This window comes from Lynx canadensis, chromosome C2 (genome assembly GCF_007474595.2).
Source record: "Lynx canadensis isolate LIC74 chromosome C2, mLynCan4.pri.v2, whole genome shotgun sequence".
Taxonomy (NCBI): domain Eukaryota; kingdom Metazoa; phylum Chordata; class Mammalia; order Carnivora; family Felidae; genus Lynx; species Lynx canadensis.
The window spans coordinates 9,247,740-9,275,310 of record NC_044311.2 but is presented as its reverse complement, the minus strand read 5'-3'; the positions used below and the strand labels follow the sequence as shown (position 1 = coordinate 9,275,310).

At 41.3% G+C, this 27,571-nt stretch overlaps 1 protein-coding gene across 1 annotated transcript in view; it reads left to right on the top strand.

Annotated features, from left to right (window-relative positions):
* Nucleotides 1-27,571, top strand: part of ULK4 (unc-51 like kinase 4) — a 572,731-nt gene that overhangs the window by 56,282 nt on the left and 488,878 nt on the right. Inside the window, 1 exon segment of the mRNA XM_030328370.2 lies at nt 2,726-2,804. Coding sequence (XP_030184230.1) covers nt 2,726-2,804 — 79 coding nt within the window.

Below are 27,571 nucleotides of genomic sequence, written 5' to 3'. Positions count from 1 at the left end.
TTTGGGCTTGTCTTTGAACTAAGATAAAGTAAGTTTTTGCTCTGCGTCCTCTAATTCTTTAGTCAGTTTCTGATACTAAGCATTTGTGTTTTCATTGTAAAAAAAAATTCAGAAGTTAATCCATCTCTCCCTTGAAATTTCACGCCTTTGGAAATTGAAGCATAATTGACTTGGCCTTGGTCACAAAATGGGTCGGTGGCAGATCACTGACTAGATGCTTTTCCTTGTAACTTCTGGTCCAATGTCCTACCAATCTTTTTTTTTTTTTTTTTCCAAATTGATCACTTTTAAAGTATAATTTTTTTAAGACAATCTCCTCAACACATGGTTTTGGGAAAACTGGATAGCTCCATGGAAAAGAATGAAACTGGACCACTTTCTTACACCATACACAAAAATAAATTCAAAATGGGTGAATGGTCTAAATGGGAGAACCGAAACCATGAAAATCCTAGAAGAGCGCAAAGGCAGTGATGTCTCTGACGTCGGGGAAAGCATCATTTTTCTAGATCTGTCTCCTGAGGCAAGGGAAACAGAAGCAAAAATAAACTGTTGGGACTACATCAAAATAAAAGGCAACCTGTGGAATGGATAGAAGATATTTGCAAATGACATATCAGTATCAGTATCCAAAATATATAAAGAACTTCTACAACTCAACACCCAGAAAACAAATAATCCAATTATTTGTGGGCAGAAGACATGAACAGACATTGCTCCAGAGAAGACATCCACATGGCCAACAGACCTATGAAAAGATGCTCAACATCACTCATCATCAGGGAAATGCAAATCAAAACTACGAGATATCAACTCACACCTATCAGAATGGCTTAAAATAAAAAACACAAGAGACAACAGGTATTGACGAGGATGTGGAGAAGAAGGAAGCCCTGTACACCGTTGGGAATGCAAACTGGTGCAGCCACTGTGGAAAACAGTATGGAGGTTCCTCAAAAATTAAAAATAGGACTACCCCACGATCCAGTAATCACACTAGTGGGTATTTATGCAAAGAATAACACTAATTCAGAGGGATACGTGCACCTCTATGTTCATAGCAGCATTATTTGCAATAGCTGAATTATGGAGGCAGCCCAAGTGTCCATACATAGGTGAATGGGTAAAAAAGATGTGGTATATATTCACAATGGCATATTACTCAGCCATAAAAAGAATGAAATCTTGCCATTTGCAACAGCATGGATGGAGCTGGAGTATAATGCTAGGGAAATAAGCCAGAGAAAGGTAAATATCATATGATTTCACTTGTATGTGGAATTTTAAGAAACAAATGAGCAAAGAAAAAAGACAAACCAAGAAACAGACTCTTAAACTGTAGAGAACAAATTGATGGTTAGTTGAGTGGGGAGTTGGGTGGGGAGATGGGTGAAATAGTGGATGGGGATTAAGGAGTGCACTTGACATGATGGGCACTGGGTGATTTATGGAATTGTTGAGTCACTGTTGTATACCTGAAACTTCCATAACGTTGACTAAGGAATTAAAATTTAAAAAACAGTATACTCTTTTTATTTAGAGGCAGAATACTAATCATACAAATAACCTAGGACTTTTTCAGTTTGTATATGGTTAAGACATATGAATGGCTAATTCAAGAAGTGTTGAAATCCGTTAGAATTATGTCTGTATGTTAGAGTTCTGACAACATAAACACTTTCCTATGGTTCTTCTCTCAGTGTGATTTGTTTCCCTCCATGGGTCCTGTGTAGCTTAAGAACCAGGAAAGCAGAGGTTCTCTGGCTGACATGAACACTGATTAGCCCAGAGAATGTGCAAGCATCAATAAGAATATGGTTCTCAAAAAAAAAAAAAAAAAAAAGGAAAAAGAATACGGTTCTTATCAACTCACACATTCAACCATTTTTTCCGAATTAAAAAAATCTTATGACTAATTTTCTCCATGAAATAAAATTTTCCACCTGAAAATGATATTTAATAATTTATCAACCTTATTTTCTGTTGGATAATGAAACAGAAACTTCACTAAAACTAGTAGTTTTTGGGACAATATGTATATGATCCATGCTTATAAAAATTACTGTAGAAGTGGATATGTAAATGTTTAACTGTTCTGATATTTTCTCTCTTATGTATACAATTATTGGCCTAACAAGTGGAACATAACCTTCAGCCAAATACTGCTCGACTCAGAAATAAAACGGTTAATTACATTTTCCTTCTCCTCTGTGGTTAAGGCCTTCCAAAATTTTTATTTTGCATTTTCTTTTTTTTTTTTTTTTAATTTTTTTTTTTTTCAACGTTTTTATTTATTTTTGGGACAGAGAGAGACAGAGCATGAACGGGGGAGGGGCAGAGAGAGAGGGAGACACAGAATCGGAAACAGGCTCCAGGCTCCGAGCCATCAGCCCAGAGCCTGACGCGGGGCTCGAACTCACGGACTGCGAGATCGTGACCTGGCTGAAGTCGGACGCTTAACCGACTGTGCCAACCAGGCGCCCCTATTTTGCATTTTCTATTAAAGCACGACTTGTTCAGCTTTAGTCCCATCACAACCGGTTCTGCAGAGGGCATTGCTGTTCATGTCTCCTGTACGTGAGCGTGCGTTTCTTGGGGCCATATTCATGGGAGAGTACATGGTTACCCCAGCACATCCCATTTTTATTTTATGTTAATGCTCATAATTGTGCGATGTTACTTGGTTTCCTAGTTCTCCTCAGACCTTATTTTTCTCCATTTACAGACGGGCCAAGGTTGCTCGGGTGATTGGTTTACTGGCCTCACACACAACTGAGCTCCAGGAAAATACACCTGTTACTGAGGTAATTGTTTTATTACTGAAATGTTATGAATGGCAAAAAAAAAAAAAAAAAAAAAAAAAATCGTTCCTGATTTTGTGATTTAGAACATGCAACTTTCGTAGACCTTCACGTAAGTTTTTCTTTGTGGAGTTGTGGCATTTGTAAAATAGGCTCAGTAGGCTCTTAGGCTTAAACACAGCCACACATTTGCAACCTGTTCTGTTATTAAAGGTGATATGGCAGAGTTAAAAGGCTTACAGGCTCTCTTATTATTTCAGTAATTTTTGGAGAAGGTTTATTTCATTGCTAGTTTCCTTGTAGTCTCTCTAACATCTTATTATACCTAATTTATTTCCTAGTGAAGCACAGCTCGTAATTCAGATTAAACTCCTTTTTACCCTGAAGTTAGTATTTACATCCTCATCAGTTGTCAGTTGTTTCTGACTGTGACCCCAGTATTTAATGGACGTGCATACTTGGAAGATATTTTGAAGTGTACACCATTTCTTTCGAGTACTGATACTGGGAAGCATCTCTTAATCAGTAAATTCAAGTCCCACTAAGTGAAATCTGTTGCACTGCCTTTTTGAGTGTCTGTTTCCCCTTGGATTGGGGAGTGTCAAGAGTTGAAATAGGTGAAAAGAACCAAGGCTTTTAGGGGCAAGGTTAAGAACTCCTGAAGGAAAGAGAAAGTGTGAAAGAGAGGGGATCTTGTAGAGCCAGAACCTGGTGGTATGGTATTTGAGACTTTAAGAGGAATTGTTGAGCCAAGTATTGTCCAATAGAACTTCCTGTAGCGATGAAAAATGTTCTGTAACTGTGCTGTCTGGTACCTCAGCCAGTTGCTGGGATGGCATCCCAGTTAGCCCTCTTCTGAATAGATACAAATGGGCAGTTCATTTAAGGTCACTGGATTTCCTTTGCTTCAGTTCCATCCCCATTTTCTGCAAATTGTGAGATCTCTGAGCTACTAAAGGAAATGGCACTAAGTCTAACCCTTTTTCTTGTTTTCTGGGACCAGTGTGACCCCTGATGGTACCTAACTTGGTTATCAGAGAGGAATAAACTAGACTTTTAATCTAAAATACCAAGCAGCTAGGGCAATATCACTCATCACAGAGGCTTAGTAGCTCAAAAGTTGGAGGGTGGCTTCTCATGACTCAGAACAAGGGTTTCCAATGAAATAGAGTGGCTGTAGGAGTTGAAAGAGAAGTTAAAGAAAAATTCTAAGACCTGTTCGTGACATTCTAGAGGGCTGGGTAATCAAAATTGGCAGTCAGTGCTTGGGAGCAGCGTGCCATGAAGAGTGAGCCCTGAAGGTATAAAATATGACTGTCATATAGGTGCTGTAATAAGTAGGATGAGTATCTTAGAAGTGGAGTGAGCGGATTTGAAGATCAGGGAGGCGCCTGGGTGGCTCAGTCAGTGAAGTGTCCAACTCTTGGTTTTGGCTCAGGTCATGATCTTATGGTTCGTGAGTTTGAGCCCTGTGTCAGGCTCCTCGCTGACGGTGCAGAGCCTGTTTAGGATTCTCTTGCTCTCCCTTTCTCTCTGCCCCTCCTCCACTTGCTCTTGTTTCTCTCTCAAAAATAAACAAACTCTGAAGATCAGCTGGAAGAATTCTCTTAGGATTCAGAAGAAAAAAAGAAAGGTTAAAAATTACGAACTTAAATCATGGAAGATAGTTCTGGAAGATCTGGTCTGTCCAGTATGGCAGGCACTAGCCTTTGAAAAGCAGGTGGTCTGGGGGCACCTGGGTGGCTCAGTTGGTTAAAACCGGTGTCTGACTTCAGCTCAGGTCATGATCTCACGGTTTGTGGGTTCAAGCCCCATATCAGGCTCTGCGCGGACAGCTCAGAGCCTGGAGCCTGCTTCAGATTCTGTGTCTCCCTTTCTCTCTGCCTCTCCTGCTCTCACTGTTGACACACACACACACACGCACACTCTCTCTCTCTCAAAAATAAATAAACATTAAAAAAAATAAAAAAAAGGTAATCTGAATTGAGATGAACTTCAAGTAGAGAACACATACCAGATTTTGAAGACTCCATATGAAAAAAGAAAAAAGCATCTCACCTGTACATTTTTTATAGACTACATTTTCAAATGACTGAATATTATTTGGATAAAAATATTATTTGGTTATTTCTGATAATGTATTTTTATGCAGATAATATTTTTGGATACATTTGGATGGATAAATTATTACAGTTAATTTCACTTTTTTCTTTTTTGATATGGCTCCTAGAAAATTTTAAATCACCTTTGTGGCTTGAATTGTATTCCTGTTGGACAGCACTTGTCAAAGATAAACATAATGGGATTTCCAGAAGAAGAGATCAAAGCAAACATTCATGAAAGAAATAATAGAAGAAAATTTCACCCTGAGCTGAAAAAAGTCTCAATCTTTAGATGAAAGGTTTCACCAAATGTCAGGCAAGATGCTGAAAAAAGACCCATAATTAGTCCTATCCTGGTGAAATTTGTAATTATAAAGAGTAAAAGAAAACCAAAACTCAGGTTATAAACAAAAGCGAATTAGACTTGCATATAATTTATTTGTACCACTATTTCAGCTGAAGATCGCCGTGGAATTAGACCAACACTAAGAAAGCGGTAGAAAAAGAACACTTATGGGATCGTGTGACCTTAAATTTCTCTGTACAGCCATCCTGTTGTTTGATTTTTGAGGACAAAAGACTTTTTCAGAAATTCAGAGACTCCATCTTAATTTCACCCACATTTCTAAAAAATTGTACTCGAGCAAGCTGCTTGAGCAGCTGTCTGTAAACAAATCTTAAGGTAACAGAAAGCAGCAGCAAATATAGACAGTGACTCCATTAGCATCTAAGTCCAAATAGTAGCTGTTAATGTTGTGACATGTGACCTGGAAAGAATGGATTCTTCAGAAAGAATATATATACATATACAGTGTTAAAAAAATGAATAGTAATATGGAAATAAATTCTACATTGCTTTAGAAGATCTGGAAGGGTAGAGGAGAAGGGAATAGGAAAGAAAAAGGCAAATTCGTTGTTCTTTTACTATTTGAACATTTATTGTCTGCTATGGGTATGGTAGTGTGTTATGTGCAGGAAGACCATTATTCCAGGCACGTTCTTCCGGAAGAAATTCATCTACTATTTTCTATTTATTTTGTATTGATTTATTTTAACTATAAATATTTACTGTATGAATACTATTTTGTATTTATTTATTTTAGAGAGAGAGCATGAGTGGGGAAGGACAGAGAGGGCGAGAGAATCCCAAGCAGGCTCCTCACTGCCAGCACATTGCCCAGCACCAGACTCGATCTAAAGAATTAGGAGATCGTGACCTAAGCTGAAACCAAGAGTCGGACGCTTAACCGACTGAGCCACCCAGGCGTCCCTGATACTTTTTTTCCTTGTATTGATACTCTTTTATTCCTTGTTTAACAAATATTTGTTGGTGTCTGTGTACACAGTACAGACTAGGTACCAGGGTATAGTGCTGAGCAAGAGAAATAAAAATCTGTTTCGATGGAGTGTACGTTCTAGTGTGAGGAGAGAGAGCAGATATCTAGTTTAGGTGCTAATAGATGCAGCGGAAAAGCTAAAGGAGGATAGTGGGGTCTGGGAAGGATGAGGTGATGGTGGCACTATTTTAGATGGGTTGGCCAGAGAAAGCCTGGGGTAGGAACATCCAGGAAGAGACCTGAAGGGTTTGAGGGAGCACGTCCCTCGGCTGGGTGAGCCGCACGTGCAAAGGGCTGGAGATCAGAGGAGCGGTTGGCATGTTTCGAGGAACAGCATGGAGGTGATGTAGCTGGAACTGAGCAAGAGGAAGACTCCTGGCAGGAGAGGGGGTTAGTGAAGTCGCCAGGGGCGAGGTCGTCCCAAGCCTTGTCGTAAGCCCTGCTCAGATTGGGGACTTGATTCTGACTGAGATGGGAAGCCACTGGAGGATTTGAGCGGAGAGCCTCCATGTAGCTTGTGTCTGAAGAGAATCACTCTGTCTGTTACAAGGACAGGGGCAAGGTCGAATCAGAGAAAGCACTTTAAGAGCCTGTGCTGTGCAGTAGTTCAGATGGTGATGGTGACTTGGATGGACTAGGTTCATAGTGGTAGATGCTGTAAAAAAAAAAATGATCTCAATCTGGATATGTGCTGTCTTTTGAGATTTCGAAATACCGAGGCATCAGAGAATTGCAAGCCAAAACCAACGTGAAATATCAAGACAGTCACCAGATTGGCAAAAATTAAAAAGCCTCAGTCCTAAATGTTGGTGAAAGTACTGAGCAGAAGGAAGGCTTCTGTGCTGCTGGTGGGGATGTAAATAGGCACAGCCACTCTGGAAGACTGCTGGGTGATCATCTTCAAGAACTGAGTACATCTCCGGGCACCTGGGTGGCTCAGTCGGTCAAGCGTCTCACTTCGGCTCAGGTCATGATCTCACAGCCCGTGGGTTTGAGCCCCACATTGAGTTCTGTGCCGGTAGTTCAGAGCCTGGAGCCTGCTTGGGATTCTGTGTCTCCTCCTCTCTCTTCCCTTCCCTTGTTCTTTGTCGCTCTCTCTCAAAAATAAAGATAAAAAAAACCAACAAAAAACTGAGCACATCTTTCCTCTGTAAGCCAGCATCTCCTCCTTTGTCACCCAGGGTACCAAATGACACATGAGAATGTGTATGACCGGCATGATTTGTAATAGCCCTAAATTTGAAATAACTCCCGTGTCTGTCAACAGTAGAACAAAGCGTGTCACCCTCACAGAGCGGAATACTAAATAGCGTGAATAGTGAGCCACAGCATTGGGTGGCAAGCCTGAATGAATCTCCTAGGCATAGACAGGTGTCCTAGATATCAGTAGGATGTTTTCTGGGAAAGACCGATCTGTAGACTCAGAAACGTCCTGAGGGTGAGAAGGTTCTTGTTTAGAGGGTCAGTTCCCCCTTCGTTGTGGACACCCTGAAGGAGAGGTGTGTGTGTAGGTAGCCGTCACGGAAGGTGTGCAGGTGAGGGGGTGCCTTGGGGCAGAGTCTGGGAAGACCGGCTGGAGGCCAAGGCTAGTGCTGAGAGGTTGCCCACGCCTGGCTGGCATCTTTGTGCGCGGATCGGGCGGTTCTTGAACAAGTTCTTGACCTTGTCTCTGTGCGGACTCAGGGTGTTTGTTGGCCAGCACATTGGCCGGTCCCTCCTCAGGGACCGGATACCTTGTGTCCCCCGACTCCTGGTGGCCGTCCCTTATCAGATACCATTGCATTCTTGATGCTGCCTCCATTGGTGGGAGGGCATGGGTGTTAATTCCTGAGGTTCTCGCGTCTTTCCTTGGTGTACTGTTCTTTTCTGGGGGCTGCTGATGTTTTATTAATTTGAAATGGACCTTGGGGAAGATTATACTTACTAAAAAAATGTACTCGTGGGTCATGATATATCTGGGAAACTTCCTAGTTATGCATATTATGTTGTGAGCTAAGTTCTTCTGGATAATGAGAAGTGCACAGAGTACCTTGGAATTGTGCCAGGTACTCCTGTATGCTGTTACTTCTTACACTTTTTCATTCTGTATTCGTTCCTGCTCTGAGCCGTTGGTTGTCACAATTGAAGCAGCCACTAGAGGGCACTCGAACACTAGAAACCAAGTTTCAGAAGTTTAAGAGTTTATCTCTTAGCCTCAAGAAGCTGGCTTAACGGGTATGCAACATGGTGTTTCATCTTTTTCCGGTTTTTTCGGGTTCTTGCTGCAGGGCGTGTGGTTTTATTCCATTAGTGATTATTGCTGTTTGAGATGAATGCCATGGCAGCCTCTCCAGGAAAGTGCAGTCATTCCAGGGGATTTGAGAGCCCCGTGGAGCCCATCGGTGAAGCTTAGCTTCAGGACTCTTGAGACCAGGTTTCTGTAACACTCACGGTTGTGGGTGTTCCTGGTTTCACGAATAAAATTTTGGGTGTGAGATACTGACTTGGCTAGTAGGTTTACTACTGGTGGACCCCCCCCCCCCCAAAAAAAAAAAAAAAGAATTGTGGTTGAAGATCTTCTAGGCATTTAGAAAGTATAGAACCTCATTTTATAACCTAGTATTCTGCAGTGCCTGGCCAGCAGAGCAACGAGTGTCTGAGGCACCGAGTCAGCGCTGGAGGATTTAACAAGCCCTTGAAAGAATGGTAGGGAAGTATGGCAGTATCATTGGTTAGAGGGAAGATACGGAGAAATAGCTGCTTTACTATCCTTGTGGTATAATGGAAGTCTCTTTCGTCTCGCACTTTCACCGATGGCGACAGAGAAGAGCTGGTCGTGGTCTCTTGTGTGTATTTAGAAGCGTTTATTCCGTTCTTTTTCTTTTCTCCAGAGACAGGCAACTTCTTAAGCCTCTCCTTCTAGATGACACGCTTACTACCCCGTAATCATTGTGCTGCTTATGTGTAATATTTTTCAGGAAATATTCCTGGTATTGTACATAGATTTAGTCTTAAGCATGCAGTGTAAGCATATGTTACAGAAAAAGTTGAATATAGAACCCTGAAATTTAGAACTTGGAAGGAAAGTTAACAGCCTTTCTAGTTTGACCCCTTCATCAAACATTTTTATAGTGGAAACTTTGAGCATACATCAAAGTAGAGAGACTAGCATAAGGATTTACCGCTCACTTCCGATAATTATCAGCACTTGGCCAATGTTGTTTGTCATCTGTCTCTTCTCTCCCTCCCAGTCTCATTCCCTCTCCTTCCCCTCCCCTTTATGGTCATGTTTGTTTAAAGAAAAAAAATCCCAGATATCATATTTAACGCATAAGTATTTCAGTATATATATCTAACAGAAAAGGATTTTTAAAAATATTATAATAGCAGTATCACACCCAACCAAATCAAGTGTTTTTTTTTAATTTTTTTTTTTTAATGTTTATTTCTGAAGGGGAGAGAGACAGCGTGAATGGAGAAGGGGCAGAGAGAGAGAGAGAGAGAGACAGAGTGTGAGTGGAGGAGGGGCAGAGAGAGAGAGAGTGTGGGTGGAGGAGGGGCAGAGAGAGAGAGAGAGAGACAGAGTGTGAGTGGAGGAGGGGCAGAGAGAGAGAGAGAGAGAGAGAGACAGAGTGTGAGTGGAGGAGGGGCAGAGAGAGAGAGAGAGAGACAGAGTGTGAGTGGAGGAGGGGCAGAGAGAGAGAGACAGAATCTGAAGCAGGCTCCAGGCTTGAGCTGTCAGCACAGAGCGCCACGTGGGGCTCGAAGTCACAAACTGCAAGATCATGACCTGAGCAGAAGTCAGAGACATCTAGTATCCAGTCAATATTCAGATTGTTTTCTTTTTTCCATTTTTTTTTTTTTTTTTGCAGTAGTGATTAGTAAAATTTTATTGTGCACATACTAAGACAGTTTGTGAACCGGGAACACTCAAAACACGGAATGAGGCTCAGAGCTAGAGCTTGTAAAGCAGCTTTTATACTGGGAAGGCAGTGTGTGTGGATTCTTTAAAGTGCTTGGTGATAACATTGGGGTCTTCTTAAAGGGAGTTGGTTAGTGGTTATCCTCCTATCAGCTTGGGGGACTGTTTATGTTTCACCTCTGATACCCCGACGAATAAGCAAGAAGCGACCAAGGTGAGGTCATCCTTGCCGGTTTTGCAAGATGAGTTAAATGAAGCTTTGCTTATATGACTGACTGGTTTTGTCTGCTCAGGAAATTGTCAAGTCTGGTCTCCGTGTTGGATTTTAATGATACCCTCTTTTTTGTCGTGCTCTCAGCAGGCCAGAGAGTCCCGCATTCGCTGTTTTCTGTTAGGAGTTGTCAGGCTGGAAAGCCACGTGGTCTCCGTCTTCATCACTTCTGTGGTTGTTGTTGATGTTCTCCCATGTCCTGATGCTTAAGGATGCCATTTGGTGCGCATGTGGCTGTCAATAGGCATTTGACAGCCTGGAGAGCATGCAACCCACTAGGGAGGTTCATCTGATGGTTGTAAGGAGAACAGTAGCCAAGGACTGAAAAATCTCCCAGAGCGGGGATTCCTAGGAGCCAAGGCTTAATCAAGAAAATGGGTCTGTGGGAGAGGTGTCACTTACTTGATGAAAAATTTTATCTGCTCTTTAGGCTCCTTTAGACTTTGGGTCACAATTCCTGATTTGTCAACAACGGAAACAATATTTCACCAACTACAGGACATGCAGCTCCTTGTTGGGCAGTCAGGGCCTCAAGGACTGTCCCATTTTGGTGTACCGTTGGAGATAAACCATTTATTTCAGCGTGTACTGCTTGGAGAGCATTTAGGGTATCGTTGAAACCTTTTTCCAGTAATTGCAGAAAAACTAACAAGTGATTTTTTTTTCCTAATTCATTAACTCCTTGTTGAAGGAAGAGCATTCTGACAAATGTATAGAAACCAGAGCTTTTTTGAATAATGGGATTTGAAAGCTTATGGGGACGCTCGCCTGTGAGGACTCACTTGATGTACAAATGATCATAGCTTAGATCTGGCTAGCATCCAGGGATTCCTGTTTAGTCATTTTAGCTTCAGGACATCCTAACATACGGTGTCCAGACCATTTGGATGGAAACCTTTGTATATCTTATTACCACAGAGAATGAATAACCCGGTATTACTAAGAAAGCCGGAATGTGGATCCCAGAACCCCCAGGTCAGGGACAATGTGGACGTCATGGCTACTCTTTGGTTTGTAGGCATCAGCACATGTCCATCTTGAATGGCTGTGGTTTACATGCGGATAGGAACAGAAAACATTCCTCTGCATTTGGTTTAGCTTGTAATGGGATTATGGAGGCATTCCATTTACCTACAGAGTTTTCATTGAACGTCATTTCCTGGACAGTGTAATCGTAGGTATCATTATCATTGTCTAATTTTAAATCTGTCATTATACATAGGAATCCAGTCTCCTTTATCTGAGTCCAACTAGAGGGTTTGATTACAGAGGGAGTTTGGAACGTGCACCAAGTCAGGTCTAGGACCATTAAGGTCCTTCATGCACAGGGACAGGTTATCAGCAATGAGGTTTATAGTGGTTATGGGTCATCTTTTGGGCTCTGGGGCTTCTGCTCAATCCCACATTAATTGCTCCTTGCTGTGAGTGGGGGCTGCTGAGTGGAGGTGTCCTGGCCTTTGGGGGTGGGAACCTTGTGCTGGTGGTGCCCTGAGTTTTGTGGTGCCTAGAGGACAGGCCCTCCTTTGTCTCCTGCAGCCACACTAGTTACTCCCAGGGAGCCATGGGATCAGAGCCACTCTCCAGATTTTCTTGACGGTCTCCTACATTCATTTTGTAACTTTTCGTTGGTCGAGGGTTGAAATAGGGTCTTGCGTTGCATTTAGATAATGTAGACTCTTAAGTCTTAATTTCAAACATTTCCCTATTGTTTTTGTTTTTGTTTTTTTTTTTTTTTACTATCATCCACTAAAGGCAAATTGTCATTTGTTTTAGCCAAAGCTGGAATAGTGGAAATCTTATTCCACCCTTTTGGTGTCATTTAACACGGTCCTTAATCACCTGCATTTCCTGTGAACTGCCATTTTTGATGTATAGCCTTGATTAGATTCAAGTTCAGTTTTATGAGAGCGTGATTGGAATTCCTCACACTTGGTTCTGTGTATTTCCTGTTGCCTCACAGGGAGAGGCAGGCAATGTCTGGTTGCCTCATCGTTGGTGATGTTAGGATTGCTCACTGGTTACAGGTTTTGTCAGCCTTGTTGCCGGGCTGCCCATCTCTCTTTTACTTCATAGTTCTTAGCATCCATTGATCGTTGTTTAAACGCCTTAGTCCTTTAGGGTTGCAAAAATGATGATTTTCACTTACTTACAGTCGGGAGTTTTTCTTCGAGGAGAACTTGCCCATATCAACTACATTATTATCCGAAAATCTAGTTTGTTTAGCAAAGGCAGGATAAGTGATTGTTTCCTTTATAGACTATTTTTCAGAACAATGAGTTGGTGCGTTGGTAATCTTGATGTGGCCAATGAGATTTTCTTTGTATTATTAAGAACTGTGGATTAATATATGTATGTTTATGTATTTCAGTCTTTGGCATTACTAGTCTTTTTGATGCCTTAATTGTAGTAAGTCCAATGGGAACCCTTTCGAGTTTGCTTCTTACTTTTCAACATGACTCTACTATCTCTGATAACTTGCCTGCATTCTGTCAACAAGATTTCACAGGCTTAGCTTGGGAATAACTAAGCCCTAGTTTTGACATCAGTTTTCTAAGGAACTTTGTTTAATTTTGATTGGAAATGGTACTTAGAGAACAAAGTCTGGGTATGAGTGCTCTTTGCTACCTAGATTATCATTTCTTCTAGAATTTTCCAAAGGTTAGAATTAGGAAACACTATTTCTTAAAATGAAAAATAAGTCCATTCATACTGATCTTTCCAATTTCCAATTTAAATTTGAGTTTTTACCTCTTTAAAATTTTTATTTTTCTTTTAAGCTGAAAATCTTGGCTGCTAATGATATTAACATAATTATTTGCTTCAACCTATGGTTTAGAATAGTTTAAAAACAATACCAATCCAATATTGTTGCTAACAATAAAAATGTGAAGTACAGTTTAAAGTATTTTTGTAGCATTTTGTTTGGTTTTGTTTTTCGTTTTGGTCCTTGGGATATAATTCACTGGATGATGTATACAGCTAAAATACTGAGTTTCAGGTTGACTGAAATAATTCTTTGTTACCGACATGATATATAATCATATAGTGTTTTCAATTTGTGTTACATATTTAGGGATTAGGGATTTAGGGATTACTTTGTGCTTGCTTGCTTGGTTTAAAAATTATAATGCTTTTTATTTAATTGAAGAGTTACAGATATACAGAAATATGTACAAAACATATATATCATGCTCAGTAAATTGTCACAAAATGAAAACCCAGGAAACTGAGACTGGGTTAAGAAATAGAACATTACCAGCACAACAGGCGATTCCTTACACCCTTTACCAATCATTAGTCTCTCCCTTTGTTCTATGGGTGATTACTACCATAATATCTAATACTATGATTATTTTGTCTGCTTTTGAATTATATTTAAAGTATATCATATGACATGTACTCTTTGGTATCTAGCTTTTTTTGTTCCATATTATGTTTGGGGAATCCTTGTTTTAGGAACCTGTAGTTCATTTTCTTCAAATGGATATATCACCACTGGAGGTGGACCTTTGGGTAGTTTTCCATATTTGGCTGTTATAAGTAATTCTTTTTTTTTTTTTTTAATTTTTTTTTTCAACGTTTATTTATTTTTTTTGGGACAGAGAGAGACAGAGCATGAACAGGGGAGGGGCAGAGAGAGAGGGAGACACAGAATCGGAAACAGGCTCCAGGCTCTGAGCCATCAGCCCAGAGCCTGACGCGGGGCTCGAACTCCCGGACCGCGAGATCGTGACCTGGCTGAAGTCGGACGCTTAACCGACTGCGCCACCCAGGCGCCCCTGTTATAAGTAATTCTTGGACACTCATTTTGATATAGTTGTGTGAACTTTATGTTGGGTAAACCTAGGAGTTAGAATTCCTTATCATAGGGTATGCATATGTTCAACATTAGAGGATAGTCTAAATGATTTTCTTAAAAAGTTGTATAAAACGAAAATGAAAGAATTTCTAGTGTTCTGTATTCTCATTAATACTTGGTTTTCGTATAAAATCTCGTTAAATAAGGCTCTACCAGGTTTTTATTTTTAGCGTGAATGAGTGTTGAATTTGATTATAGGACATCTATAGAGGTGATGGCATAGTTTTTCTGTCTCTATTAACAGGAATTATTGGCATTCCTAAAATTAAACCACCTTTGTGTTTTTAGATGAAACTCCACTTGGCTTGTGGAGTTTTTGTTTTTACAATCCGCTGGTGGTTTTAAGGGGGGGAGGGTGTGCTAATATTTCTTACGGATTTGTCGTCCCGTTTTTATCCCCCATGGCTTTGATTTCTTGAAGAATCCAAGCTACTTGTCTTGTAGAATGTTCTACATTCTGGATTCGTCTGTCTGTTTTTTCTGGGTCATCTAGTCCCTAAAGTTCCTATAAACTGTAAGTTAGGTTGAGAGGCTTGATTAGATTCAGATTAAACTTTGTTTTTGGGTAAAAATTTATCATAGGTGATGTTGGGTGTTTCATATTTCATCATACCAGGAAGCAGATAGTGTCAGGTTTCCACGATTAGTTATACTTTGATCACTTGATTAAAGAGGTGAGGCCAAATCTATGCATTCTGGGGTGCATCTTTTTCCTTTGCAGCGTCACTTTAACTGCCATGTTAAATATACAGTAAGAAATAAATTATATGGGTTATAACTGTTTTAACCTTTTTCTAAATTGAAATGCACAATTTTAGTTTATGATGGGTTAATGTATTAGCTGTCATTGATTGCTATTTTCTTTTTCTTTTCAACAGATTAATTTACTAAGTTCAGTATGCTATGCAACACTGTTAATTGTCATTACTTTGAAATGAATCTAATTTTCAAAATTTATTTACTTATTTTTTAAGATTTTATTTTTAAGTAATCTGTACACCCAACGTGGGGCTCGAACATATAACTCCAAGGTCAAGAGTCTCATGCTCCACTGACTGAGCCAGCCAGGCTCCTGTATTTTGTTTTTTATGTCTTTTTTTTTTTTGGTAGGATAATCACATTTTGTGATTTCATTGCTCAACAGAATGATATCTCCCAAGAATTCTTGACTTAAGATTATCAACACTGTGATATTCACCCTTCTACTGAATTGGTTTTACAATTAAATTTTATATTAAGCAGTGGATATATGGTGATTGGAAGCATTATTTAACTTACTTAGTTCTCTCTGAACATTGTGTGCTTTTGGAACTCTAAGCACAGGATGCGATGAACTGCATTTAGAGACAGATCCCACGTGTATTTTAGAGGTTGTGGTATAGAGTGTTGACTTGGAGCCCTTGTTCAGAGTGAAGCGTAGATGATTGCACCACTTCCTCTGCTGTCCCTGGTGGCTTGAGTCCTGGAGCATTTTCTTGCTGCACAACGACGCACAGTCTGTTCTGTCATGGTCCTAATTTCCCACAATCCTAGTTATTCAACTTAAAACTTCTTTGAAGAACAAAGGATACTTGTTGCAATTTTGGCTGTATTTTTAAGTGTATTTTACGTACATACACAAAATTGTTTTTCCCCACCTTTTCCGTGTAACATTTACTATTTTTTTCTCATTATAAAAATAACATCTGGCCTTCTAATTATCACAGTTTAGCTACTTAGATAACCTGAAAGTACTTCAGCAGCAAAACAAAACACCCAAAAAACAAACAAACAACTAGAAATGCGGGGATAAAGTCTTTTACAAAGAGACTTTAAAATAGCTGAATGCACAAGAAAATAAGGGAAATTCTCAAAAGTCAGAAACAGGGACAACTGAAATCTGAAATATTAAGACATTAAGACTGTTTAGAATAAGCACGTTGGTGGGTTATTCCTGTCAGGTTTTGAGTTGGTACAATTTAAGGATAGAAGATGCAGCCTGAGGTTCTCCTGAACCTCTCCTGAAGCAATTAGTTGGAGATAGGACCCTAGATGAGCTACCCCTACTAGTGAACGGGGCATTTAGAAGTGGGTGGGGAGGAGCAACCCACCTATCCAAACAGAGAGATAACAAGTTTGTTGATTTTTATCTTCAATTCTAGAAAAGGAGAAAGTGTCTTCCATATAAATTTGGAACCAGTTTTCGGAGTTTCATCATGTTTGGGGTATAAATGTATACTTCTTCCAAAATGAAAAATTAACATAAAGATCAGACCTGGGTTGGATGAATCTGGACAGAATACGAAAGCAATTCTGTAGAAGCTGGTGAGGGCACACCATTCAAAGGAGGGAAGCAGGCTATGGGAGATGTACTTTTAGTTGGCTTCTTCCCTGCAGGAGTTCGAGTTCATGCAGGGAAGCAGAGTTCAGGTAGAACAAGACAGTTTTGCTGGGCCGAGGAACCGAGGCTGGCATCTGTCATTGCGGGACAGAGTAGAAAAAGAGTAGGGGGGAAATCTTTCAAGGGAAGACCCACAAAATGTGTGTGCCAGTTCCTCTGCGGTCCTTGGCTAACTCGGAAGCTGTGCCGGAGCTGAATGATACTGCATGGAACCAGGCAGAAAGCAGCAGCTGGCAGGTTGAAGAGTTGAGCAGAAATTTCAGCAGTTGCCCAGTGCTGGGGAGGTAGGCTTTGGGGTCAGGTCCAACCAAGTTAAGAGGGACTCGATAAACACTTGGGGCTTTCCCCTGAAATTCCAGAAGGGCTGCCCTTTAGGTCTAAGAACTGTGCCTCAGGACTAAAGGAAAACCAAGCCTTTGTAGGATTGAGGTGATTGACTGGTATTTTAACTGCTTGACAACAAAACTCCACACTCTTTGCAAGAAAATAAGATTATCCACAGGGTTCAGAGGAGAAACTCTTCATGACGCTCAGAGATTTCTTAGACTTGACACCAGAAGCGTGATCCATAAAAGCCCCTCCTGCACCCCCACCCCCCAAAAAGCCCACAAAACAAAACAAAAAAACCCAGCAGATTGGATTTCATCAAAGTGAGAAACTTTGCTGTGGCAGAGGCCCTGTTAAGATGATGAAAAAACTACACATGGGAGAAAATGTTTGCAAATGACATGTCTGACAAATAACTCATGTTTACAATAGTAAAGAACTCTCAAAACTCAATGGTAAACAAACAAATGAATGAAAAAATTAGAAAATGGCCAATAGACGTGAGAGAGATTTCACCAAAGAGGATATATGCCTGGGAAATAAGTACATGAAAAAGTATTTAGCATTGTTACTCGTTATAGAAATGCAAACTAAGACTGTGTCTACACGTGTAGTAAAACAATTTAATAAATAACGACAGTACCAAGTGCTGGCAAAGATGCTGCGAACTGGACCTTTGTCCACTGCTGGTGGGAGCGTAAAAGACATTTTGGCAGTTTTCTAAAAAACGAAACCTACGTTTACCAGATGACTCAGCAGTTTTGCTCCTGGACTCTATTTCAGAGAAATGAAATCTTCCGTTCATATAAAAGTCTGTATTTGGCGATTCATGCCAGCTTTATTTATAATAGCCCAAACCTGAAAATACTGGCACATCCTTCAATTTGTGAGTCATATAAACCTTGGCACAATCCTTACCGTGGAATATTACTTAACGGTAAAGAGGAAGGAACTATTGATATGCACAGTAGTTTGGGTGGGTTCCAGGGGTGTTGTGCTGAGTGAGAGACTGTGTTAATATATTATTCTTGAAACTACAAGATTACAGAGCTGGAAAACAGATGAGTGGTTGCTAGGGCGTAGGGATACTGAGAGAAGAGGGGGAGTTTCACTGCAAAGGGATAGCATGAGGGAGGTCTTGGTGATCATGGAATAGTTCTGTTGTGATTGCGTGAATCTACGCATGTGATAAAATGATGCGGAGCTCTACATACATGCTGTACCAGTGCCACAGTTTTGGTTGTTGATATTGTACTGTAACTGTGCAAGACGTTACCGTTGTGGGAAACTGGAGGAAGAGAATATGGGATCTCTCTGTACGACTCTTGTGGCTCCCTGTGAGTCTACGATTAAGAAAAAGTATGTTTTCTAAGATATTTCTAAGGTGTTCCTAAAATATCTTAGAAAAACCCAGGTTTGTATCTAGGCCTCTTTCCCTTTAACCTGAAAGATCTCCTTTAACATTTCACGTTAAATTCTGTCTGGAGATGAATTTACCCATTTTCTCTTTATTTCTTCTTTATTTTTGAGAGTGTTTTCATAGATGACAGAATTCTGAGATAGCACTTTTTTTTTTCTTTCAACACTTTAAAAATATTGTTTTATCGTCTTATGGCGTGGATGGTTTCTGATAAGAAGTCTGCATTCTTTCATGTCCTTGTTTCCCAGTGTGTAATATATAGTACTTCTCTAATCGCTTTCAAGATTGTCTCTTTAGTTTTGATATTTTCAGCAGTTTGAGTAGCATCTACCTAGTGTCCTCTTTGTAGGTATATCTTGGGCCAGGTTCAACAAGATTCTTGGCACTGTGAGCTCATACCTATGATGAATTTTGGAAAAATTGCGACAATTATCTTGCCAAGTATTTCTTCCGTCTCATTTTATATTTCATGTGTAGCATAAACATATTTGTGTTACGTTGTGTATGAAATATTATAATGTTGATTTAAAGTGAATTGTGATAATTTACAGATGCTCTTATAATCTGCAGAGTATCTAGTAAAAAATTAAATAGCTATAGCTAAATAGTCAATAGAAGGGATTAAATAGAATACTAAATGAATGCTCAATTCAAAATAAGTCAGCAACGTAGAAAGAAAGGAAGAAAGAGCAAATGGGACAAAGGGAAAGCCATATAGCAAGATGATGGATTTAAACCTCCCCACATTAGTAATTACAGTCTGTGTTCGTGGCTTAAGTAGTCTATTCAAAAGGGGAGAGATGGTCCTACTGGATAAAGGAGAGAAACCTAGCTATGTACACTTTAAATGAGACCTACCTTAAAGAGAAAGATAAGCTGAAAAACATGCAAAAAGGATATACCATGGAAACACTAATAACAAGAAAACTTGTGTGGGTATATTAATAACCAAGTAGACATTAAGGGAGCATTATCAGAGATGAGGCTGAGTATTTTATAATGAAAGTTTCAATTCGTTAGGAAGTATGAACAGTCCTTAATCTGTATGTGTCAATAGTGCTTTAAAATAGATGAAGAAAACTTTGCTAGGACTACAAGTAAAAGTAGGCAAATCCGTTCGGATTGTTGGATAGGTTTTAAACAAGGAGTCAGAAAGAACATGTAAGATTTGAATGATACAGATGAAAATGAACTAGTTTGACATTTATAGAACACTAACTCCAACAACTGTAAAACACATTCACCTGAAGTACACACTGAATGTTCCCTAAGATGACATTTTCAGCCACAAAAAACTGTATCTTAACAAAGGATTAAAATAAATTGGATTAATGATGTTAATTAAAATTTAGACTAAATTCTCTGACTACAGTGAAATGAAGTTAGAAATAGATAACGGGAGGAAATCTGGAAAATCCCCCAAATGTTTGGAAATAAAACACTTCTAAGCAACTCATGTGCCAATAAAGAACACTCAAGAGGATTTAAATAATACTGTAAAGTGAATGATAATGGACACCTGATACATCAAAAACTTGGGGGGAATTTAACGTGGAATCAAGAGGGAAATAGCCATAGCGTGAAATGCCCCTATTACAACGGGAGTTCCAAAGACTCTAGTGTGCGTCGGAATTACCTGGGAGGTTTGTTAAGGTGCAGTTTGTTGGCTCTCCCCCACCCCCATCATTTCTCATTCAGTAGGTCTGGAGTGGGGCATGGTAATCTGCATTTCTAATAAAGTTCCTGGGTGATTTTTGATGCTGCTGGTTGAGGGGTTATACTTTGAGAACCACCATATTAGAAAATAACTTTTAAGTTCCAATAGGAGGAGCTAGAAAGAGGGGAGCAACTTAAACCCAATGCAATGACAATAAAGGTATACTAAAAATAAGAGCCGGAATCATTGAATCAGGGAAGTAGTAATAGATAAAAACCAGTGAAAACGGTTGTTCATACTTCAGTAACTTAAAATTATTGAACTTCTAGCCGGATTGATTAAAAAACAGAGAAGATAGAAGTTACCAATGTCAGAACTAAAAGGGAGAGAGCAGCATAAATCCAACATCCTTTAAAAGGTCTTAAGGGAATAATCTGAATGACTTTAGGTCTGCATACTTGCAGTTGAAATGAAATGGGCAAGTTGCCTGAATGACACAACTTTCTGGGATTGCCCTAATCAGAAAGAGAAATTTGGAGAGCCCTATGTCTGTTAATACATTGTTGAAAACCTTCCCGCCAAAAAAGCTCTGGGCTTAGATGACTTCTGGTGAATTCAGTCCCTGTATGTATAGCAGGATGTACATATGTAATGGTGTGTGCATTAATATATATTTATATTTACCCTGATTTTCATTCAACGTCAAGTTAATTTAGCCTTATGAGAAAATACGAGACAGGCAACGTAGCATGAGTGACAACAGCATGGTAGAGGTGTCCTCACGTAGGTGTGACCAGTGATGATCTGAGCCACTTTGCAGTTGGGAAGCACGTGGTTGAAAGAGGTGACACCAGATGGGTGTAGAGCAACCCATTTTGGGGAAATCGTCATCTCCAGAGTTCCTTAAAGTTGTTTTCTTGTCGCTGAGCCGTCTGTTACTGAGTTATCTGTCTTCGTGTATCGTCCATCCGTTTACCAACTCTCAATATTTAGCTGTGTATCTAAATGTCTGTATCTGAGAGTGCTTTATATATTCCGTGTTTTCTTCCAGTCTGTGGCTTGTCAGTTTCTTCTCTTTATATTGTAATCCAAAAGTCAAATTTGATTAAGTTTCAGCTTTCTTCTGTTACAGATCACGCTTTTCCTATCTAACGTAAAAACAAAAACAAAAACAAAAAACTTTGTCTCTCCCAAGACCACAAAACATTTTTCCTGTGTTTCTTTGTAAATACTTGCAGTTTGGGATTTTTATGAGACCGACATGCTGCTGGCTGCGCTGAGAGGGAAGCTTAAGTTTTGGATTTTATATTTGGGCCTATGATGTATTTTGAGTTAATTTTGTATGGGATATTAGGTACGGATCAAGGTTTATTTATTTATTTATTTATTTATTTATTTTTGGCCTCTCATCATCAGATACTCAACGAGCACTTTCTTTGGGCAAAGTTCTGGAGACAGAACGATAAACAAAAAAGACGTTGTCCCTGTCCTCGTGGAGCTTTATAAAGGACAAAGGGTATTAAAGAGGAAGTCCTAATGGAGCCCACGAAGGAACCGTGGTGAAGCAAAAAGAAGCTCAGGATGGTTACTTTAGTAGAAGGGAAGGGACAGCGAGAAAATGCTCGTCCTTTTTATTGCTTCTCAGATTTAGGTTAAGTTGAAAACAGACCTTTCTCTTGGACGTGGCCAGAGGGACGGTTATTAGTGACCTTTCATAAGCACTGTTTGTGTGGTAAGAAGCACGTAATGGTTGGGAATGCTTGTGTAGAAAAACAGAGGTGAGCAAGTGGTAGGTACGTATCTAGATAAAGCAGTTTACCTGTGAGGACGAGGCACATGTCCATGCCAGTGGAAGAGACTGACTCCAGAGGGAGGCATTGAAGATAAAGGCTAGTGAGGGGCTAGCTGAAAGCATATAATCCTTCACATGGGTAGGAGGGAATGACTGAGCAGGGTGATGGGCCGTAGGTCAGAGAAGGGGCACTGTATCCACTATAACGAGGAAGAGAGGATTAATAACGGTAGGTGGAGTGGGGTAGGGGGGTGTGATTTGGTGGTGAAAACATGCAGGGTCTTCATCTACTGGCTTCTGGCAATGGAAGTACATCAAGGTCACCATCAGAAAGAGGGGAGTGGGTGTCCAGCGTATGTGAAGTAGAGGAGAAGCTATGAAGCTGTCCTCTTCCTGAATGGGAAAGCTGGCTCACCAGGAAAAGAAAATAGGGTTCCGTAGACCAAGCTTGTTGTAAAGAACTTCAGGTGAAAGGAACCAATCTGCCTAGTTGTAGGATACTCTCCAGAAGACAGTTGGTTTTCAGTCACAGGAGTGGTTGAGTCCATTGGAGGGCGCGAGGCCACTTCTAAACCCTTTCACATAAGGCCCTATGGTGTTGAGTTTTAGGCCCCAGAGCCCAGTCCTTGTAGGAAAGCAAGTCCGTGAGAAGTGAGCGTGCTCATTGGCTTGGATGGTACGGTCGAGTTTTAACAACTATTGTGGAAGGGCTTTGAAAAAGGATCTTAAAAAGATGTGAGTGGAGATTAGAGAGTATTTGAATTTGAGAAGTACTACAGGTATACTCAGGGTCTGGGATGGGACTGTGTGGTGAGCGGCTGAGTTGGGGTGGAGGAACAGGCCAAGGAGCTGAGTGATGAGGCCAAGGAACCGTGTGGTCAGGGTGCTGGGTGTGGATGTCCGCTTGGATGAAGGTGTGGACAGGAGTACAGGTGGGAAGGAAGGTGAGGAGCAAGGAGCCAGCGTCCTCAGTGGCGAAGAGGAGGGACTGGGGAGTCCGTAGCCCAGGGCACCAGGGAGGCTAGTGTAATATGATGATGCAAGACTGAATTGTGGGTCCTTTGTCACGATGGAAGGTTTGGGAACGTTACCAGGAGTGAGAAGGACATCAGCCTTGTCTGACCTCCAGATCACTTTGAGTTAGGCTCGTTATTACCTTTGCTGTTTGACAGGGCAACAGGAACCATAAAAAGAGAGCTAGGTTTTCAACCAGCATCTCAGAGAAAATGATTTCTCTCTTTGGAAAGGGGCTATTTAAATTTGGCCCGTCATCAGGACTCCGTTGACAACAGTGTCGTGTGTTGCCCGTGTGTGGCAACTCAAGACAAAGCACTTGCTAAAATGTAGCCTGTGGGAAGAACTTCTGAAAAACTAGCCATGTTTCTGGTAATACTTTGCTTTCTGAAACCTACATTTGAGCTGGATCTTCTGTGACGGCAGTTTGTAAAAATGGCGCTAGATCTTTTCCTGAAAAAAAGACTTGTCTCCCCCCCCCCCCCCCCCCCCCCCCCCCCCGCCTTTTGTAACAGTTACATAGCGTCACAGTGCTTTGTACGCCACTCCAGCCTGGATGTAGCCTCCTCAGGAGTTTTTGTGTTGAGGGGCTGAGAGATGCCATCTGTTACATCAGATACTGTGAAACCATTCCTGGCTTGTTTGTAGCCCTGAGCTGAGCCTGTTATCAATCCTAATCCCCCACGTTGTTAGTTGCAGTGACTCTGCCCTCCTACCTCCTGCAAAACAAACTTGTTTTTCTGTTACTTGTTGGACAGCGTGAGAGAAATTTTTTGAAAATAACAAAGCAACGGTTGAATAGTATTCAGGTCTTTGTGTAGAATGAAGTGAAACGTTCTGGATTTGTTGTATTAAGCCATGATGCAGAAGTACGGATCATTTGGGGGAATTGCCGTGTTTGAGTCACTTTTGCATACAAATTAAATCTCTCACATCAAAGGATTCTTAAAAGGCATGTTTCCTAATTTCTTATAATGGTAGAAGTCATTTCATTTCTTACCTGACGTCTTACAGAATAATTTTTAGCTTCTGTGTTTTCTGCTGCAGTTTTTATGCTCATTTTACCTGGGCTATGCACATACCTTTGTTATAATATTTTTTGAGCAGCAGTTGTGAGGCTTATATATTTGAATGTGATATAATTTAGTAATTCTTGGGAACCTAGCAGAGCATCACATTTAATTTTCTATTAGATGAAAGAAACCTGGAAAGAGAAGTGGTGATGGAGAGAATTGCACAAAACAGAACTAATCAGAGCTGATCCCTGAGGCAGAAAACTGCAGTTTAAAATGAGCTTCCTTTGTATTTCTACTATTTGAGGAGTGTTGGTGGGCCGACTGTTAAGAACATAGTAACAAGTGAATAATAGTAGATATGTATATAGCAAGCTCAAAACCACAGTATTGAGGTTACGTTCTTTGTGCCATAGCTTTTAAATATTCCAGGCCCTAAAAGACTCAATATTAATGAAGTACAATGGTACCTTTGTTTCTTTAAAAAATTGGTGTTGGGGCGCCTGGGTGGCGCAGTCGGTTAAGCGTCCGACTTCAGCCAGGTCACGATCTCGCGGTCCGTGAGTTCGAGCCCCGCGTCGGGCTCTGGGCTGATGGCTCAGAGTCTGGAGCCTGTTTCCGATTCTGTGTCTCCCTCTCTCTCTGCCCCTCCCCCGTTCATGCTCTGTCTCTCTCTGTCCCAAAAATAAATAATAAAAAGCGTTGAAAAAAAAATTTAAAAAAAAAAAATAAAAAATTGGTGTTTAGTTAGAGAGAGGGGGAGAATGCGGGTGGGGGAGGGGCAGAGAGAGCCAGCAAGATTCCCAAGCAGGCTCCTTGCGGTCAGTGCAGAGCCTGATGGGGGACTCGAACCCACAAACTGTGAGATCCTGACCTGAGCCAGAATCAAGAGTCAGATGCTTAACTGACTGAGCCACCCCGGTGCCCCTAACTTGGTTTCTTCAGAAAACATTTACATAGCTGGTGTGGTTGTGTTCTGCTGATCCCAAATAAAAATATCATTTAATCCTCGATAAAGATATGTAGGTGTATCATGTATTGTCTAACCCCCCCCTCCCCCCCCCCCCCCCCCCCCCCCGCCTCAGTCGCTCCTTCATTAGACACAGAAAAAAGGGTCTAGCAGGACAGTGTGGCAGTACCTGGAATATGTGTTTGCCTTTGTTTTTCCTGTCTGGACTGGCTTCTCCCTTCCTGTTGGTCAGGTCTGGTTGTGGTTGCCAAGGGGAGGCAGAGAAGGGTGGAAATGTAGGATATGCGTCTCTTCCTAGGGGAGCTGCTCAGAGTCCTGGCTGCAGTACCTTGTTAGAACAGCATGGCTTTCTTCATCGTTGAAGGCAGATTCTAGATTGAGGTCTCTGCAGACTGCCAGTGTCTTAACTTTGTACCACCCTCTCTTAGCCACTGCTACACAGTTGCCATTGGCGACCATTGTTGCTTGGTGAGTAGCCAAGAAGCAGAATTCAGGGGCTAATCTTCACATACCGAGATGACGTCTGAATCCACTGTCCTTGGCAATTCCAGCAGTTCCTTTGTTTTTAAAAAAAAAAATTTTTTTTTTAGCGTTTTATTTATTTTTGAGACAGAGAGCATGAGCAGGGGAGGGGCAGAGAGAGCGAGCGAGACCCAGAATCCAAAGCAGGCTCCAGGCTCCGAGCTGTCAGCACAGAGCCCAACACGGGGCTCCAACTCACAGACTGCTAGCTAGATCACGACCTGAGCCAAAATCAGACACTTAAACGACTGAGCCACCCACGCGCCCCCAGTTCCTTTTTTTTTTTTTTTTTTAATTTGGGTAAAATGAACTCAGAATTACAAAATGAATAGTTTGTGAAGGCTTCAGAGGCTGTTACTCAAAATGAAACGTGACAGCTTACTCGTTGGTCAGTCTAAGTGTATGATGTTGGTGTGATTTTTTTTCAAGAAGAAAAAGACGAATGCACCTACGAGTGGGGGTCAGGGGCACTGTCATTTCCAATGTTAATTGGTTTCAGAAACAACTGCGGGGAAAAATTGGAAAGTGGGGCTTTCAAAGGGAATTCTATCATTCATGGTTCCGAACACATGGTATACTCAAATTGGGATAATTATCTGATGGTTCGTTTACAAAGGGGATAGTGCCGTTATCCAGGGTTAGGAATAGTGGAGTTGCCCTTACTTCTTGGTCCAAAGAGAAGAAGGGGGGGTGGGGTGGATGCCATTTCTGGAACAACATTTGGGAGTCGAAGTGGGAGGCTGATTGAAAGGGGCAGTACCGTGGATGTTAGAGCTGGCTCAAGTGCAGGGACAGGGATGGTTAATCGATACCTGGAATAGGCATCTGCCCCTGTGAGGACAAAATGTTGTTCCCTTCATGATCAGAGAGTTCCAGTGTAATCAGCCTGCCACTGTGTGACCACCTGGGTCCTCTAGGGAACAGAGTTACATCAAGACTCAGAGTTGGTCTCTGTTCATGGCAGGCTGGAACTCGGCAGTGGCAGTGGCCAAGTCGTCCTTTGTGAGCACAGTTCCATGTTGTGGGGCCCGTGCATAGTCACCAGTCTGGCCTCCATGCTGTTTTGGTTGTACATGGGTTCCTTGAGCAAGCACCAGGGTAACTGGTGAAGAATGTTGACTGGCACCCACAGGTGGTTCTGCTTTTCCAGCTGACTGTTGATCCCCTCTGGTGGGCATTTATAGGGTGGGTTATGAATGTATTTACACTCTGTTCCCATTCAAGAGGCCTCCGTCTATACTTCTTTCCCCACACTTTTTTTTTGGGGGGGGGGGGATGTATAATTTTGTCCTTTCTAGTTAGCTACTGCCTCTGAGTTGGTATAGACCCATCCTTTGGTCCATCTCTCTTGTTTAGAGAAGTATCACCCACAGTTTTGCCTACTTGGAGCATTTCCTTTCACCATTGTCTTTGTGGACCAAATTGAATGGGGTTGCAGTGACGTGGCCATCCACTTCCTGCTGATTCAGACATAACATGCAGATCCATATGCAAACCAGGTTTATGCTTTTTTTCTCCTGAGAGGGAGGAGATCTAGAACATTCTGGGAAATCATGAGTATAGGCCGAGGAACAGGGAGGCAGCTGAGCAGTGGGAGCAGATAATCATGGGAGTCTGAGTCACCTGCATATGGAGTGAGTGAATCTGCTTGGCCCGGGCCCATTGTTACCATTTTAATTGAAAAGTAAAATGCTGCTGTGTGTAACCCATGTTACGGGTAACATCCGGTTCATGATGGGCGGGGCAGGCCCCATATTATTCCAGGGTTCCGCAGCAAGCCAGGAGCTGCTTTTGAGATGAAGGACAGTTGTTGACAGAGGGCAGGACAGGGCCTTGTTCCAGAATCCTTGAGGTCTGTGCTAGGAGTCTGCTGCTATGGCTTGCCATAGGCTTTGTATAGCATTGCTGTTGGCCACAGTCACATACAATAGCATTAAGTCTGCTGAGTCTTAAGACCCAGCTGGCAGAGAAGCTTGTGCTTTGGCTTGGACCTGCTGCAGAACCCTTTCTTGGGCCCCTCTCAAAACCGGCAGCCTTATCAATGATCAGGAAATGGATTGGAGCCTATAAAACCCAAACAGACTCCCCCACTATTGAACCTCCTTATCTAGGTGGGTAATGCGAGGTGCAGCAACTTCTCTTTTACTTCATTATTATTTTTTAAATTTTATTTATTTTTGGTGGGGGGTGAGCAGAGTGAGAGAG